The 17,801-nt window shown below is 35.1% G+C and overlaps 1 protein-coding gene across 1 annotated transcript; it reads left to right on the top strand.

The window, feature by feature from the left end:
- The first annotated feature begins 11,407 nt into the window (after positions 1 to 11,407).
- Positions 11,408 to 12,073, top strand: LOC123307025. The gene has a single exon (XM_044889227.1). The coding sequence runs from the start codon at positions 11,408 to 11,410 to the stop codon at positions 12,071 to 12,073; it is 666 nt and encodes a 221-aa protein (XP_044745162.1).
- The last annotated feature ends 5,728 nt before the right edge of the window (positions 12,074 to 17,801 follow it).

Raw genomic sequence — 17,801 nt, 5'->3', positions numbered from 1 at the left:
ATTTTTAACGTTAACATCAAACATGACGTTTTTTGAAGACATTGTGGAACATTATGGAATTGAGGCTAAGAACAGACTTAAAGAGTGGTCAACCAACAGGAAGAAGTTGTTGAAACTAGAATGTAATAGAAATTTTTTGTTGTCTTGTAGAGCTAATGGCTTAGTGCCCAAACACATCAAACAGAATTTTAATTCCATCCATGCCATGTTATTATCAAATCATCCGTACAAATATGAAGTCAACAACATCATTATGGCCTTTCAAAAGAAGTGCCTAAACATGGAAATAAGGATCACATTTTGGAAAATTAGTTATTTGAAGAACAAGTTAAAAAGTGTTATCTCAAAAGTCCAAGAGCAATTACCACATATCATAATACAGAATTTCATACATTTCGAAGATATTAGATTTGGGAAATTATGGTATTCAATAGTGAAGGTTCATAAGAATAAATTAGAACACCTAAAGGTCTCACAGGCATCCGTGTGCATTGCAGAAAATCCGGAGTGGTTGTTTAATTCTACGTCTAAAATGTTACCTCCGGATGTCTCCACCATATTGTCTTTAGGCCCAAAATTTATTGCTCCATATAACAATAATAACATTCCAGTACTTGAGATTTTGAAAGATGTGGAATATATAATTCAGAATGAATTTCCTGTAGAAAGTAGAGATGAAAAAAGAGCATTGTGTACTAATATAATCACCAATTTTAGAAACAAGCCATCGTGTACAGGCAATAAACCAATTGATAGGAGTATTGTCGGTAAGATGAAGACTACAAGAAAGTTCCTTAGGGATAATCCTGACATAATAGTGTCGAGAGCTGACAAGGGAAATCGAACAGTACTGCTGTATAAATCAGATTACATAACGAAAATGGACATTTTAGTGAATGACGAAAAGACTTTTAGATTGTTAAAAGGTGATCCAACATTGTCGTTGCAAAATAGGGCTAATAAATTAATTTTAGAGTTGTATAGATCTAAGGATATAACTGAAGAGAGAAAGAATTGTCTCACAAGATATAATAGTGTGCCACCTAGACTTTACGGTTTATGTAAAATACATAAAGATGGACTACCTCTTCGTCCAATTACTTCTAGCATTGATTCACCTGGATACAACATTTCTAAGTTGGTGAATGATATTTTAAGTAACCTTATACCTTCTTTCAAATACAATGTTAAAAATTCCATAGAAGTTGTTGAGAAGTTGAAAAATGTAGAGATTCCTGACGGTTACATTTTAGTTTCCTTTGATGTGGAGAGTTTATACACAAATATAGCTCACACACTTATTAAATCTCTAATCATTGATAATTGGCCCACTATAACAGATTTTTGTACTTTTGACCTTGCAACTTTTTTAGAGTTGGTTGAGTTTTGTTTTAAAAGTAGCTACGTACAATGTTCGAATAAATTTTACGAACAAGTTTTTGGATGTCCTATGGGAGCTATATGTTCGCCAATTTTTGCACACTTAGTCATGAACTACATAATTAATGAAGTCATTTGTAGATCTAACATATTTTTCCCATTCATATTTATTTATGTGGATGATATTTGCATGGCTATCCCGAGGAGCTTGTTAGATTATATTCTGAATATTTTTAATAGCATAGAGCCTAATCTCAAGTTCACATTTGAATTAGAGGATGATGTAAATCTTTCATTACCCTTTTTAGAAATCCTGTTAATTAGAGATCCTAGTAGTAAAAGTATAAGAACGAATCTGTGTAAAAAACCCACGAATACATGCAGGACAATTAATTATTGGTCCCAACATCCATTACATCAAAAGATGAATATCATTAAACAGGGATATTTGAGAGTGCTTAGAATATGTAGCCCAGAGTTTGTGTCATCCAACTTAGATATTTTAAGAAGTGACTTAGTTAAAAACGGTTATCCAACGAGATTAATTAGCAAATTTGTAAATTCTAACCCTAATGCTATTCCAGTCAACGATATTCGCCCAAATAACATAGACAATGATATTGTTAAATTTGTTAAACTTCCACTTATTCCAAATTTGACACACAATCTGAAAAGAGTTTTAAAGAAAGAAAACATGAAGTTCATAACTTGGAGTGACAACACTTTCGAAAAAGTGTTCTTTACTAAACTAAAGGACAAAGTTCCTAAAAAATGGGAATCTTATCTGATATATAAGATCAATTGTCTACATTGTCAACAAAGTTATGTAGGAACAACTAGGCAACATCTTTGTAAGAGAATATCTGATCACAAATATTCGATTAAGCATCCCTCTGACAACAAAACGGCCCTAGTCTATCATCATCTTAGTACAGGACACATGTTCGATTTTAATCTCGATAATGTTGAAATTTTGCACAAAGAGAAAAATTATATTAAAAGATCTTTTGCCGAAATGTTTTATATAAAGACGTGTAACTCTGTAAATTATAGGACCGACATTGATAATTTGAGCCAGATTTATTGCAATTTAATTTCTAAATATTAAATGATTTGTGGTAGGCCATTAGGATACAAACTTGATGTGAACACAAGTAATTGGATTATAACAACTAACCTCGTCGTTGGAGCATGTCTGATTGATTGTTTATATTTAGAATTCTAGAAGGTTCCATCTAATCTAGTTTTTAGTGCCTGTGTGATGTCGAAACATTTGAATTACCAATGTTATTGTAAAAGTATTTATTTCGGTAAGCTTTATTAGGTGTAGTTTGTCATATTTTGTTTTACAATGTCTTGTAATTTTTTTTTAGCCTGAAGAAGAGATAAATCCCATCTCGAAACTGTCGCGATTTAAGTAATTTGCAAATAGAAATTTTGCCAATTCACCATTTTTTATTTCTATAACGATTTCCTGGCAATCTTAGTACTAGACTACTGAAATCTCTATTCCTATCAGAACTATCGATCTGAAATTCAACATGTGCATCTCAATTCGAAAACTTTGTGCAGTTTCAAGATTTGGGTCGAATTGGTCCAACAGTTTTTGAGGAATTGATATCACACTTTGCCGAATAGACCACTGAAATCTCAATTCCTATCAGAACTATCGAACTGAAATTCAACATGTGCATCTCATTTCAAAAACTATGTGCAGTTTCAAGATTTGGTTCGAATTGATCCAACAGTTTTTGAGGAATTGATATCACACTTTGCCGAATAGTCCACTGAAATCTCAATTCCTATATGAACTATCGAACTGAAATTCAACATGAGCATCTCAATCCGAAAACTATGTGCAGTTTCAAGATTTGGGTCGAATTGGTCCAACACTTTTTGAGGAATTGATATCACACTTTGCCGAATAGACCACTGAAATCTCAATTCCTATCAGAACTATCCAACTGAAATTCAACATGTGCATCTCATTTCGAAAACTTTGTGCAATTTCAAGATTTGGTTCGAATTGATCCAACAGTTTTCGAGGAATTGATATCACACTTTGCCGAATTGACCACTGAAATCTCAATTCCATCTGAACTATCGAACTGAAATTCAACATGTGCATCTCAATTCGAAAACTATGTGCAGTTTCAAGATTTGGTTCGAATTGATCCAATAGTTCCTTAGGAATTGAAATGATATTTTGTCGAATCGACTACTGAAATCTCCATTCCTATCAGAACTATCGATCTGAAATTCAATATGTGCATCTCAATTCGAAAACTATGTGCAGTTTCAAGATTTGGGTCGAATTGGTCCAACAGTTTTTGAGGAATTGATATCACACTTTGCCGAATTGACCACTGAAATTATAATTCCTATCTGAACTATCGAACTGAAATTCAACATGTGCATCTCAATTCGAAAACTGTGTACAGTTTCGAGATTTGGGTCGAATTGATCCAACAGTTTTTGAGGAATTGATATCACACTTTGCCGAATTGACCACTGAAATCTCAATTCCTATCAGAACTATCGAACTGAATGTGGTTGAGAATGAGAAACACACTATTTCTAGTTAAAAAACTTTATTCTTACTCTGTAGGCGATCGATTTCGGTTTTCAAAAACCATCATCAGGCCAGCTGAAAAACAACAATATTTCAGACAAACACAATAACATTCCTTCATTGTAATAAATTGAGGTTATGAAAGTAATTATAGAAAAGGCAGGTGTGTGCAACGTACCGTCAATCGAAGTAAAATGGCCTGATGATGGTTTTTGAAAACCGAAATCGATCGCCTACAGAGTAAGAATAAAGTTTTTTAACTAGAAATAGTGTGTTTCTCATTCTCAACCACATTAATTATTGACACACTGATGGAAGAATTCATTCACAAAATATCGAACTGAAATTCAACAAGTGCATCTCAATTCGAAAACTATCATCAATTCGAACCAAATCTTGAAACTGCATATAGTTTTCGAATTGAGATGCACATGTTGAATTTCAGTTCGAAAGTTCTGATAGGAATTGAGATTTCAGTGGTCGATTCGATAAAGTATGATGTCAATTCCTAAGGAACTATTGGATCAATTCGACCCAAATCTCGAAACTGTACATAGTTTTCGAATTGAGATGCACATGTTGAATTTCAGTTCGATAGTTCTGATAGGAATTGAGATTTCAGTGGTCGATTCGATAAAGTATGATGTCAATTCCTAAGGAACTATTGGATCAATTCGACCCAAATCTCGAAACTGTACACAGTTTTCGAATTGAGATGCACATGTTGAATTTCAGTTCGATAGTTCTGATAGGAATTGAGATTTCAGTGGTAAATTCGGAAAAGTGTGAAATCAATTCCTCGAAAACTGTTGGAATAATTCAAACCAAATCTTGAAACTTTACACAGTTTTCGAATTGAGATGCACATGTTGAATTTCAGTTCGATAGTTCAGATAGGAATTGAGATTTCAGTGGTAAATGCGGAAAAGTGTGAAATCAATTCCTCGAAAACTGTTGGATCAATTCGAACCAAATCTTGAAACTTTACACAGTTTTCGAATTGAGATACACATGTTGACTTTCAGTTCGATAGTTCTGATAGGAATTGAGATTCCAGTGGTATAGTCGATAAAGTATGATGTCAATTCCTAAGGAACTATTGGATCAATTCGTCCCAAATCTCGAAACTGTACACAGTTTTCGAATTGAGATGCACATGTTGAATTTCAGTTCGATAGTTCAGGTAGGAATTGAGATTTCAGTGGTCAATTCGGCACAGTGTGATATCAATTCTTCGAAAACTGTTGGATCAATTCGATCCAAATCTTGAAACTGAACATAGTTTTCGAAATGAGATGCACATGTTGAATTTCAGTTTGATAGTTCAGATAGGAATTGAGATTTCAGTGGTCGATTCGGCAAAGTATGAATTGAGATTTCAGTGGTCGATTCAGTGGTATTAAATGGGTCTGTAAAACCAGCGATGATGCCGGTTGTAAGGTTGGTATCAACTGTGGCATTGACCGTAAATTAGACAACATAATGTCGGAACTCAGCAATATAATTAAACAGCACAGTACTTTCGCTGAGTCCCTCAACTTTTATGAAGAAGTCGATGAGAAATGACTTCCCTCAGGCGTTTAAACGCTCTGGTAAAAACTTAAAACTGAAAGATGTGGGATTCGAAAATGATGAACGAAAGTTCTACGTAAATGAAAGTGTAACAAGTCATTGTAAAAATTATTTTACCTGGCAAGACAATTTGCCAAAGATAACAACTTCAAGTAGGTACTGTTGGATACAAGAAGGTAGAATTCTGTTGAGGGAGGTTGATTCGTCAAGGATTGTTCTTGTCTCCATGAAGGGTGTTGAGATAGGTGAATACTGGGTGAAATTGCAACTGCAATGGTTCTTATTTCGTTGTCTTTGTACTACCAAAACTGTAGCGGTTTGAGAACGAAAACATCAGACTTTCTTCAGTCAACTCATAATTGTGGTTTTGACATATGGAAGTAGAAGTGGAGCCCTCTGCTATATCATCCGTTTCACGAGTTCCGACAAGGATTACAAATAAACCCAAAAATATTGTGGTGACGTTCATCTCTAAAGCAAAACGAGATGAAATGTTGTCCGCAGTTAAAGTAAAGCGCAATCAGTTGGAAAGAAAAGATGGTTTTAAATTGGATGGATTATCGAATAAATTTTATGTTAACGAACACCTCACTATCAGGAGCAAAATTATTTTCAAAGCTGCTCGGGTAATGGCTAGAGAGAAGGGTTTCAAGTTCGTGTATACTCAGAACGGTAATATTTTAATGAGGAAAAATGACACATCTAGAATCCTACATATTCGAAGCGAAGCTGATTTGGCAAAGTTGTCCTAATCACGGAATCCCTAGCATAACACAACGAGCATAAATAGTGTATTTCACAAAAATGGCGTTACACGTTTTATATCAGAATGTGCGTGGATTACGCACCAAACTATCAAATTTTAAAATCAATTCTTCATCTAGTGCCTTTGATGTGATTTTGATTACAGAGTCTTGGCTGAACGAACATATATATAATCATGAATTAGTGGACAATAATTACAACGTTTTTAGGCGGGATAGGGATCTGACTAAATCTTCAAAAAGGGACGGTGATGGAGTGCTTGTGATTGCTCGCAACGAACTAAATGCAAGTCTGGCTCCGGATTTCAATAGTGAGGCAGAGGATATTTGGATAGTGATTAACGGTAACAAACGTAAAATATATATTTGTTGTGTATACAGGGTGTGGCGTAATGAATGGATAATATGGAGCCTGCAGGTAGAGGACTCTATGGCGGTTCAGAAAAATATATTTTACGTTTAGTAAAAGTGCCTTGGTTTTCGAGATATTCGAGATTTTCGAAAATTCAAGAAAATCACACCCTTCGCCACTCTTTTTGCAGGCAAGACTCCAAATGAAGGAATTTTTTCAAACTGTTTTTTGGATAGTATTCCTGGATAGATGCGCTATCGAATGTAAATTATTATTTTTGAGGCGCATGAATAGTTTTTCATGAATAAAAGAATTAACTCAAATTTTCCGTTTTGCTTATTTTTTTTTCCCAAGTTCAACCCAGCGTGGTGTGAAAAATAATATGGTTACCTGAGTGCCAAAGCAAGAGAAAACATGCCTGTTTCACTGAGATTCTGAAATGGTATAACTCACTCTATTTTCAGCATTAAATACAAAATAAATTTCTATTACAATGAGTCAAGGCAGAGTTTGACGTAAGCCTTTTTCTTTAATTTTTAGCAACTGAAATGAGACTTGCAAGCAGAATAAAGCAATTATTCATAAGAAGTTGTAGAGCATCTAGTACAGCTCCTGATGCACACTTTGAACACTTTTTGTAAAACTCGATTCAATTAAACAATATTTTAAAATTGGTTTTTTCCCCCGTATTCTTTCATTATTAAGCCCTATAGTTATAAAGTTAATAGTTGTTAAGCGAATTTCAAGTAACGAAGTGAATTTTAGCACTTTTGTTAATTGAGAAAAAAAGCTGAAAATAAGGTAATTTTTATTACATTGAGTCCAGACCCTTGTTACAAAAATCCTGAAATTTAATGCATAACTTGAAATTAACTTGAAAATATTTATTTCACAACGTTGGGGTTCAATAATAAAAGAAAACGAGAAAAAATATCAATTTTAAAATATCGTTTCATTAAATAAAGTTTCACAAATCACAAATGATGCTTAAATTGGCCACCATGAGTTCTGATACATGCTCTATAGTCTACACTTTCTAATGAATCATAGCTTTATTGCATAGATATCATTTTAAAATGAGTATCGTTTCATTGAATTAAATATTACATAAGATTCTCTAAGAGGCCACCATGAGCTTCAGTAAATGCTCTATACCTTCTCATGGACGATTGTTTCATTCTGCTTGCATTTCTCATTTTAGCTGATAAAAATTTCAGAAACACTGTTTACATTAAACTAGGCCTCAACTGATTGCAATAGGAATTTATTTTGTATTAAATGCTGAGAATTCAGAGAGTTATACCATTTCGGAATCTCAATGAAACTGGCATGTTTTTTCTTGCATTGGCTCTCAGGTAACCATATTATTTTTTACACCGCGCTAGGTTGAACTTATGAAAAAAAATTAGCAAAACGGAAAAGTTGAGTTAGATCTTTTTTTCATGAAGAACCATTCATGCGCCTCAAAAATAATGAATTACATTCGATAGGTCATCTATCCAGGAATACTATCCAAAAAACAGTTTGAAAAAATTCCTTCATTTGGAGTCTTGCCTGCAAAACGAGTGGCGAAGGGTGTAATTCGCTTGAATTTTCGAAAATCTCCAATATCTCGAAAACCAAGGCACTTTTACTAAACGTAAAATATATTTTTCTGAACCGCCATAGAGTCCTCTACCCCCAGGCTCAATATTATCCATTCATTACGCCACACCCTGTATATTGCACCTGGTGACGATATGGCTTATTTGTCGTTTGCGAGGAACCTGGAGTCAAATAGGGACAAGATGGGGGAACAGGATTTGATTCTGATCTGTGGTGATTTTAATTGCCCATCTGTAAAATGGGTAAATCAGTCATTTTCAATCGTGCTTAAGCCTACTGAGGTGAAAAGTAAATTTGCAAATATTGTTGATACCTTCAATTTTCTAGAATTCAAGCAGTTCAATAACATTTTAAATAAAAATAACAGAATATTAGACTTAATTTTGTGCAATAAAAATAGAGTGAATAACATAAGTCATTGTGATACTCCACTAGTTAATGAGGATGACCACCATCCAGCTGTTGAGTTTTCATTCGATGTCAATAATTACGAGTATTTAAAAGATACTCCAAGGTATCATTATAATTTTAGAAAGGGCAATTATGATGCTTTAAACTCGGAGCTGTCAAAAATAGATTGGAATGTGGTTTTGGGGGATTCTGATGTTGATACTAGTGTGGATGTTCTTTACGATATTCTGGATAAATTAATTGTCGAGTATGTACCTAAAACAAAAATAAATAAAAAATTTCCTTCATATTATTCAAAGGAGACAATAAAAGTTATTCATCAAAAAAATAAAATTCATAGAAAATATAAAATTTATAATGATAAATATGATTATGACCGTTTCAGGCACCTTAGAACTCTTTCAAAAAGCTTATTTCAAGAGATTTTTGTCGATATGTAGATACTATTGAACAAGAGCTTCCAAATAACTCAAAAGAATTTTTCAAGTATATTTCGCATAAAAAGGGTCATAGTAGTTTTCCCTCAGTTATGAAATATGGTGACGTTGAAGCCTCAACATCAGAAGATATTTCAGATCTTTTTGCGGATTTTTTTGGTTCCGTTTTTGAACCTTTTTCAGACAATGATGAAAACCGGGATGTTGTGGGGGGCGTCTACACTAGTAATTATTTGTCGAGTGTTTCACTCTCTAGAGCGAATGTAGAAGAATCCCTGAAGTCTTTAAATTGTAATAAAGGTCCAGGCCCTGATGGTATTCCGCCTGTGTTTCTGAATCGGTGCCATGGGTCTATTTCATTGCCGTTGACTATTATCTTCAATCGTTCGCTCAGAAGTGGTGTTTTTCCTACTCGTTGGAAGCTCTCAAAGATTGTCCCGATTCACAAGGGTGGCCAAAAAAATTTTGTTCAGAATTACCGACCTATATCTATTTTGTCGACAATTCCTAAGATGTTTGAGTCGTTGGTATATAAATCCATCGCTTATCATTTAAGTTCATTCAAGTTAAAAACTTGATTATAGAGAATCAACATGGCTTCATCAAGGGTCGTAGTCTGGAAACCAATCTTGTGAGCTTTCTTGATCACCTTCATGAGGGGATTGAATGCCAAAGTCAAATCGACGTAGTATATACTGATTTCAAGAAGGCGTTTGACAAGGTTAATCATTCAGTATTGTTGCGTCGCTTGGCCGAGGTAGGTGTATGCGGCAGCTTGTTTAGATGGACGAAATCCTACATATTAAATGGATCTCAATTTGTGTGTATGAATGGTCAAAAATCTAGGCAGTTTGTTAGTACATCGGGTGTGCCCCAAGGTTCTCACCTTGGACCCCTCTTTTTCATTGTTTATGTGAACAATATATCATCCTGTTTTCGTTACGCTCAATTTTTACTATATGCAGATGATTTGAAGATATATCTGAGAATAAATAGTGTTGAGGACTGTATTCGGTTTCAGGAGGATCTGGATAGACTATGTGACTTCTGCAGAAAAAATTTTCTATATTTAAATCTAAAGAAATGTTTTAAAATAACTTTTACAAGGAATAGAAATATCATTGATTTCTTTTATTCGATTGACCAAATTCAGCTGCAGCAAGTTAGTAGTATCCGAGATTTGGGGGTAACGCTAGATAGTAAATTAAATTTCATTGAGCACATAGAAAACATCATCTCATCATCAAATAAAATGCTGGGATTTGTCCTTCGATATGGTAGATCGTTTAGGAGAAATAGATCACTACTAACGTTGTTTCATGCCTTTGTAGTGAGTAAGCTCAATTTCGCATCTCCAATCTGGAACCCTCATTACAAATACTATATAAAAAGGTTAGAAAGCGTGCAGCATAAATTTTTGAAACACCTTGCTTTCCGAAATTACTTTCAAATTGATAACCATAATTATGTAGAAGCTCAACAAAGGATTAATTTGATGAGCTTGGAAGATCGTAGAAAATTAAATGATTTATGTTTGTTGTACAAAATTTCGAATGGTGTCCTCTCGGTCCCTAGCCTTCTGCAGCTGGTGTTATTTAGGGTCCCTGAGAAAAAGTTAAGATCTAAAGAATTGTTTGCAATACCTTTTCGTAGATTGAATGTAACACAGAATTCACCACTATGTAGAGCTATGTCAACTTTTAATTCATTGTCTTTTGATGTCGATATTTTCAATATTTCTCTTGTTCAACTAAAAAATTGTTTGAAGAATAAGTTCATTATGTGTACCTATTAGCTAATTATTGTGTTTTCTCTGCATTCTTCTGGAGTGCGGGAAAACTGTTTTCTTTTCGTGTTACTTGGTTGAGTACTATATATGTAGAATGAGTTAGGTTTATATATTACTGGGACTGTATGATGATCGAATTTTTTTCATTTTTTTTTTTTAATTGTGAATACTGTATTGGGTTGAAATACCTGTTTGTATTCTTCTTCTGAATAAATAAATAAATAAATAAATAAATTATTTATATGACCGAATCGTGGCTGAAGAATAGCATTAATGACTCAGAATTCATAAGAGGTGGTTATAACGTTTTTCGAAAAGATATGAATGATAGTGTTAAGATTAACAGCTATTGAACACAGATGGCACTCCATAAGTGAACACACGTCAATCCCCAAGGACGACTTTCTTTCCATCGTCAGCTTCTTATTTAATTCAAACTATTTTATCTTTGAGGGAAAATTCTTCAGTCAAATCCTAGGCTCTCCTATGGGCTCAAATGCCAGCTCACCCATCGCAGAATTGGTAATGGATTATCTCTTGGACTGCATCCTCCCTAGCATCCCCTTTACAATACCCTTCATCAAGAAATACGTGGATGATCTATTTTGTTCAGTACCGAGGGATAAAACTGCCTACATTTTGGAAAGATTCAACCAACAACACCAACACATCAAGTTTACACTCGAGGAAGAGTTCGAAATGGGTGTCCCCTTTTTGGACACGAGGGTCATCAGGAACACTGATGGAGACTTGCGGCTGGACTGGTACAGGAAACCAACCCATTCAGGAAGGTACTTACATTACTATTTCAATCACCCACACAGACAAAAAATTAATATGATTTTGGGCCTAAAGAGCCGCATTCAAAGAATATCCCACCAAGCATTCCATCAAAAGAATCTGAAATTACTTTTCAATTTGATGTTAAATAACGGCTACCCTAAGGGCCTACTGACGAGATTGTTATACAACTCCGCTCCCCCAGGACAGCCACTGGGTGGAGACGGCGCATCCACCAATAGAGGAGAAGTTAGTTCAACCAGATACTCCACGATTCCCCTAATCAAGGACGTAACCAATCCACTCATAAAAATATTAAAACACGACTCAGTTAAGATAGTACCTAAGAATATTTTCAAGATCGATAGACTGTACAGCCACCTAAAAGACAAAATTGAAGTCAATAAATGAGTGGAGTGGTATACCGTGTGCCCTGTTCAACTTGCGAAGAGGTCTACATTGGCCAAACGTCGCAGACAGTACAGAGACGAATCACACAGCACATAAGCGACATCAAGAACCAGGGTTCTTGATGGTTTTGTCAGGACAAAACCTGTGCATTGGCCGAGCACGTCCGAAGAAAAGACCACCGAATGGACTACGGTGCCGTAGAAATATTAGATTTCGAGAACAACACAAGAAAGAGATGTTTTCTTGAAATGTTCCACATCAAGAGCCACAACAACTCTATGAACTATAGAAGGGAGGGTATAAGCAATATATACTCGTACCTGATCAGTTTGAAGGAACCTCATCGCACCCCAACCATGAGTTCTATGCTTCTTGGTGCTGACGCGGTGACTTGAACCGTTCTCTGTGGCCTAATCTAGTTCCCGATTTTATGGCGTTCTGGAATTTTCCGCATGTTCTGCCGCTTCAACCCAGACAAACTGCAATTTAAAGCAGCCGTTGTACCCAATTCTAACTGTTTTGTATTTGTTACTTGTTACATGTTGCCTGTTCACACTCATGCCGCATTTTCAGATTGTTCAAAATTATTGCTCTTTGTGTTTCGGTAGGTATCATATGAGTTTTCGTGTGTACTTGTTCTAATGTAAATTTATTTTAGAGCCCTGAAGAAGACCCTAATCAGGGTCGAAACGTTGACTTAAGATGAAATAAATAAGAGAGAGAAAACCTTACTATCAATTTCCCTACGCCCCTTAAACCAAAGAAATAATATACACCTTACTGGGAATTGCACTAAATTTCAGTGTTAAGAAGGATGGAGGTGGTGTTTTTATCGCTGTAAGTAGCATCATACACAGTGAACGTTTCCCACTATCTAAAATTTCGAACATTGAGGAGGATGTGTGGATGAAAATTCCTATTTCGGGTAAGAAGAAACTTTTTGTTGGTGTATGTTATGTGCCTCCTAACACTCGTTCAGAAGCTACTTCGACTTGGTTGCGTCTCTCATGGAGAGGTGTTGTGATGATATCTTCCTGTTACTTGGAGATTTCAATCTACCATTGTTCTCCTGGACTGAGGATCCTGTAAGCGGGGTATACCGACCTCTTCCGATTCAGAGTGAAGACTATAGTATTTTCACGGATTTCATGGCTTATAATGCATTCCTTCAATATATTGGCCATGCTAATAAAAATAATGAATCATTGAAACTCTTCTGAGCTCCTAGTATGAATATAAATATTACGTAATATGGTACGTAAATTCAAGAGGTGTTTTGCTTGTCTTGGCCAACAAAAGATTTCTGATTGTTCCTCGAAATTTAAATTTCGGCATTGCGATAGTGAAAAGCATAATACTCTTCTTCATTTTCAAGAATCTGATAGGAATCGATCTCAACTTACTGTTTTAAATGCATCTAGTTCTCCAAAGTCGCTTTCTCATTCATCATCTTCAAGAAAATCTTCGGTAGCTCTGAATACAACACCCAGTCAACCAGAAATGTAACAGTAAGTCGCAGGGAGTACCCAAAAATATCGCATTGAAGCGCTTCTTTGAGAAGTTTCATGGATGTACTTGAGATTTCACATTGAGGACATTAACGTCCGCATATTGTTAAGTTTGCGAATTCCTCAACTTTAGATCCCTAGTGGTTGCATGTAACATCATATCGAGATGTTCCGATGAAGTGAACATAGCTACTATTATGCGACTTCTCTCTGTTGATATTTTTGAAATATTGAATCTGTGATATTTTTAGAACATGAAATGATGTGTTGCGAATAAATTTCGATGAACTCTACCCAGCGACTTCTCTAAGAAAAACTTTCAGTAACTGTCTCAAATGTTCTATTTATCAGCACGTGGTCTCGAGGTTAACTCATAACCTAAATCCCGCTATGCAAAACGTGGTGTGACGTGTTTCGTTCTGTGACTGCGTTGTGTTGAGAGAATGAACAAACAAAATCTTTATGAATGAATTTTTAGAATAATTTTTTTAACAGAGCTGTTCTATTATTAAATTTCGTTTTAGTTAAGTGTTACTTGACGTTGATTGATTAATTAACGTGCAGTAAAAGGTGAGTAGTTATATAACCTATTGAAATAATGACTACATCATGATCACTTCTTGGCCCTCCTATCCTTCCCATTTTTGCACCTTTGTAACGTTCAACTTTCAACATACCTCATATGAATTTAGGTGATAAGTAACATTCACAACCTTCAAAATCAAACTTGGAATTGATTTGAATCATCGAGAGAACTTCAAATTATTATTTTAGATACTGTGCTGGAAAAAATCACCTTCTACTGTTGTTAGATTTTTCATGACACTCAATTTATTACTATCAATACAGCTCTGATTTTTTCTTCTTCAGCTGGACCATGCCGTTCCTGAAGTGGAATGAAGATTTATAACAAGATATATGTTCTTTATTTTATATATTGGGATTTGTATGAAACATATTAATCTTGAATAAAAAAATATCAGTAATTCATATAGTTGTTCAATTTCCCTTTTGAGGATGAGAGCAGAATGCGAAATATATGTAGGTAAGAGTAAAGAGTAAACACAGGGTACAAATGAGGCGTTCAGAGCAGAAGAGGCCCAAGCTACATTTTTTCTGAAATTGAGTTTACGAGTATATAAATGATTCATTTTCAGGCAGTTCTTACTGTTAATTCAATTTCAGAAAAATTGTAGCTTGGATCACTTTTCCTCGGAACGCCTCGAATATAGAGTGCAAATTGATTGCCACGATGGTAATTATCAAATTGAACATGAATATAACTTCAATAGAGGATACACTTTGGTAGTTTATTCTGTCAAAATAATCGTTCCAAAAACCTCCAAAATGAGAAGTCGCAAAGTTGCTGTCTAGGGTGCTTTTTTTACACCTACTATGTGATGTACTGGGTAATTACCCGCGATATGCGATGTTGCGGACATTAAGCACTCTCCAGTACTGGTGGCCTTTTTTTAAATCAACATTGTGAAGTCGCATTTCCACAGTGGTAATTCCCAACAACTTCCCTGTGACTGAAACTGGTTGACTGGGCAGTTTCGAGCAACACACTCACAATTTTGGGAACAGCACAAGCATTGATTAAAGGGTCAGATGGCTCGTGGTATCGCTGTCTATTGGTTTTAGACCAAGGATCTCAGCATAGTTTCATAACTAGTAAGTTGGCGAAATGTTTGGGCCTGCAACGCTCAAAATGTGCTTTAAATCTCTTTGGTATTGGTAATCTTCATTCAGAAACACCTCAGGGTATCGTAACTTGCAAAATAGCTTCCATTCACTCGATTAGGGATTTTCACACGTTTCAGCAATTGTGCTTCCCCGGATCACATCTGATTTACCTACGGAAAATTTGTCCGGAGAATTGCCTAAACGGTTTTCTACACTTTTATTAGCGGATCCAGATTTTCATATTAAATGGAGTATAGATTTATTTAATAATAGTAGTGTATCCATAAAGTATGGGACGGTGAACAATGAATAAATAAACAAGAAGGAACAAAGGTCTATATTTTCAATCCCATAAAAACTCTCTATAGATTTATTGTTGGGTGTTCAGGAAGTCCTAGATATAACACCTTCACAGCTTCGAATTATTAAAGGCTTCCTCTCGGCTTTTCGTACTCCTTTGGGTTGGGTTATTATGAGCTTGATAAATGAAGAAATGGAATCATGTTCCAAAATTTTCTCTGCCCTTGAAGAAGTCAACCTAAACCATAATCCTGAATTGGCGCTAAATGTGATTTTGCTAGTGGAAGAAGTTCCTTCCCTTATATTATATCTGTGTTTGTTATACTCTTTTCATGCTAAGGAATCAAATCAATTCGAATATTCTAAGGTTGGTTTATTTTGCAAATTTTCACTCAGTTTTATCTTATGGTATTATATTCTGGGAGAGTTCTTCATATGCAGAATCTGTTTTTGTGATTCAGAAGAAATCACTAAGAACTATGCTTATAATGGGATATAGGGTTTCATATAGAGGTGTTTTCAAAGAGAACGTGTTTCGCCCTGAGCTCTTGTATGAAGGAGATACTTTATGCGAAGCCCCGGTAGATATTATTTATCTCATTTTTTTGCGCATCTCTGCACGGGTCATATTCAACATATGGGGCTGGACAGAACATAACAATCTCGATTAAAAACTTGAAGACTCAGAAATCGCCGCTTAAACTTACATGAACACAAATTTTCGTCAAATATAAAACGCTAATTCGCGTATCCCTAGAAAACTGTGATTTTCGAACTAAAGAAATTGTTGCGCCGCAAAAAGGACGTTTGAAGTGGCCGGGAGTGTCGGCTGTGTTGGGACTTGTGTCGAACGGAAGACTGGTGAGTTCAGCCCCCAAAAAAAAATCTAAAAAATATCGTTTGAAAATACAGTCCACTGAATCTATAGAACATACCTATATGATCCTTGCAGAGCCGGATTATTTTCACCATCAAAGTCTGGACTACATTTTCTTGTGCGTTTCTTAGTCTGAAGTGCTTCCTTCACTTGCAGCCATTTTCAATTTTCATATTTTTCTATTTTTCATCATTGCGCTAGTCATTATACCGCTCTCTCTTTCTCTCTCTCTGAGACTATTTACCCCCATCGGGTACAATTTTACTCGCACATTTCTTTCTTGCTCTCGCTTAAACATATCTCACTCTCGCTTTGATACATCTCACTCTTGCTTTTATATATCTCTCTCATACGCATTAATACTCACCATTTTTGAAATATAAAATATTTCATTTGTTTTCCTAATATAAACAATAAGAAAAATACGCGATCATAATTAGTTATTGATATCTGGAAAAAATTCTAGTTTCTATAATTTCTCGAAATGTCCTCCGATAGGAAACTTAAGGGCTTATTAGCTCAACGCGTTAGCACAATCGCAAAAATCAAAGATTTAAAGAAAGTGGCTGATCAGGCATTGACTGACCCTAATGTTCATACGAACTTCAAATGTCGTTACAAACGCATTGACGCGATATTCGAAAATTTCGAAGCAATTCATAATGAAATCATTTCTATATTCGCTGTAGTAGAAGGAGTTGATCTCGAACCACATCATGAAATTTCATCTGCATTTAACGATGATTATTACTATACTTCATTCACTTTTATTTTAGCAGTCGGTTGGCCATGGAAATTTGACACATTTCACTCTGTATAGTACGAAAATGTGGGGTTATGAAGCTTGTCAAAACATTTTTGGGTTTTAAATCAACGCTATGTTGCCCGTTCTATATAAAAGTTTCTGTTATTACGTACTTTATCACAATGTCGAATCTCTTCGGAAAATATGTGACGAACATAATTGAAGTTTATACAAACTGATTGAAGGCATACCAAATCCAGTTATTTGTATGGAGAATGAGAATACAAGAGATCAGTATAATATCATAATATGCACTAGCTTGAGGAGAGATAATGTTCGTTATCTTCTTTGGCTTACATCATTTGTAGATTTCAAAAATATTAACCCGAAGATGAAATGCATATGATGCAGTGGTTGGGAATGGGTATCTCCCGCAGGAATTAACAGATAATTACGAGAAGGTTAAATTCTTCAACAAAAATCATCTTGCATCAATATAAGTAAAAGGAATTGAAGGAAGTTTCAAGTTAAGATGAACTTCACCTTTGAACAAAAATTTCACATGAATGAACAAGTAACAGGGCAACTTGCGCGTATTTGTGGCTTTTCATC

Source organism: Coccinella septempunctata, chromosome 2 (assembly GCF_907165205.1).
Source record: "Coccinella septempunctata chromosome 2, icCocSept1.1, whole genome shotgun sequence".
Lineage (NCBI taxonomy): Eukaryota > Metazoa > Arthropoda > Insecta > Coleoptera > Coccinellidae > Coccinella > Coccinella septempunctata.
The sequence above is the reverse complement of the archived record's forward strand: the minus strand, read 5'-3'. Positions and strand labels throughout refer to the sequence as shown.

What these genes read in the sequence shown, in the direction of transcription:
- LOC123307025 (XM_044889227.1), top strand. Translation starts at nt 11,408, where the DNA reads ATGGATTATCTCTTGGACTGCATCCTCCCTAGCATCCCCTTTACAATA.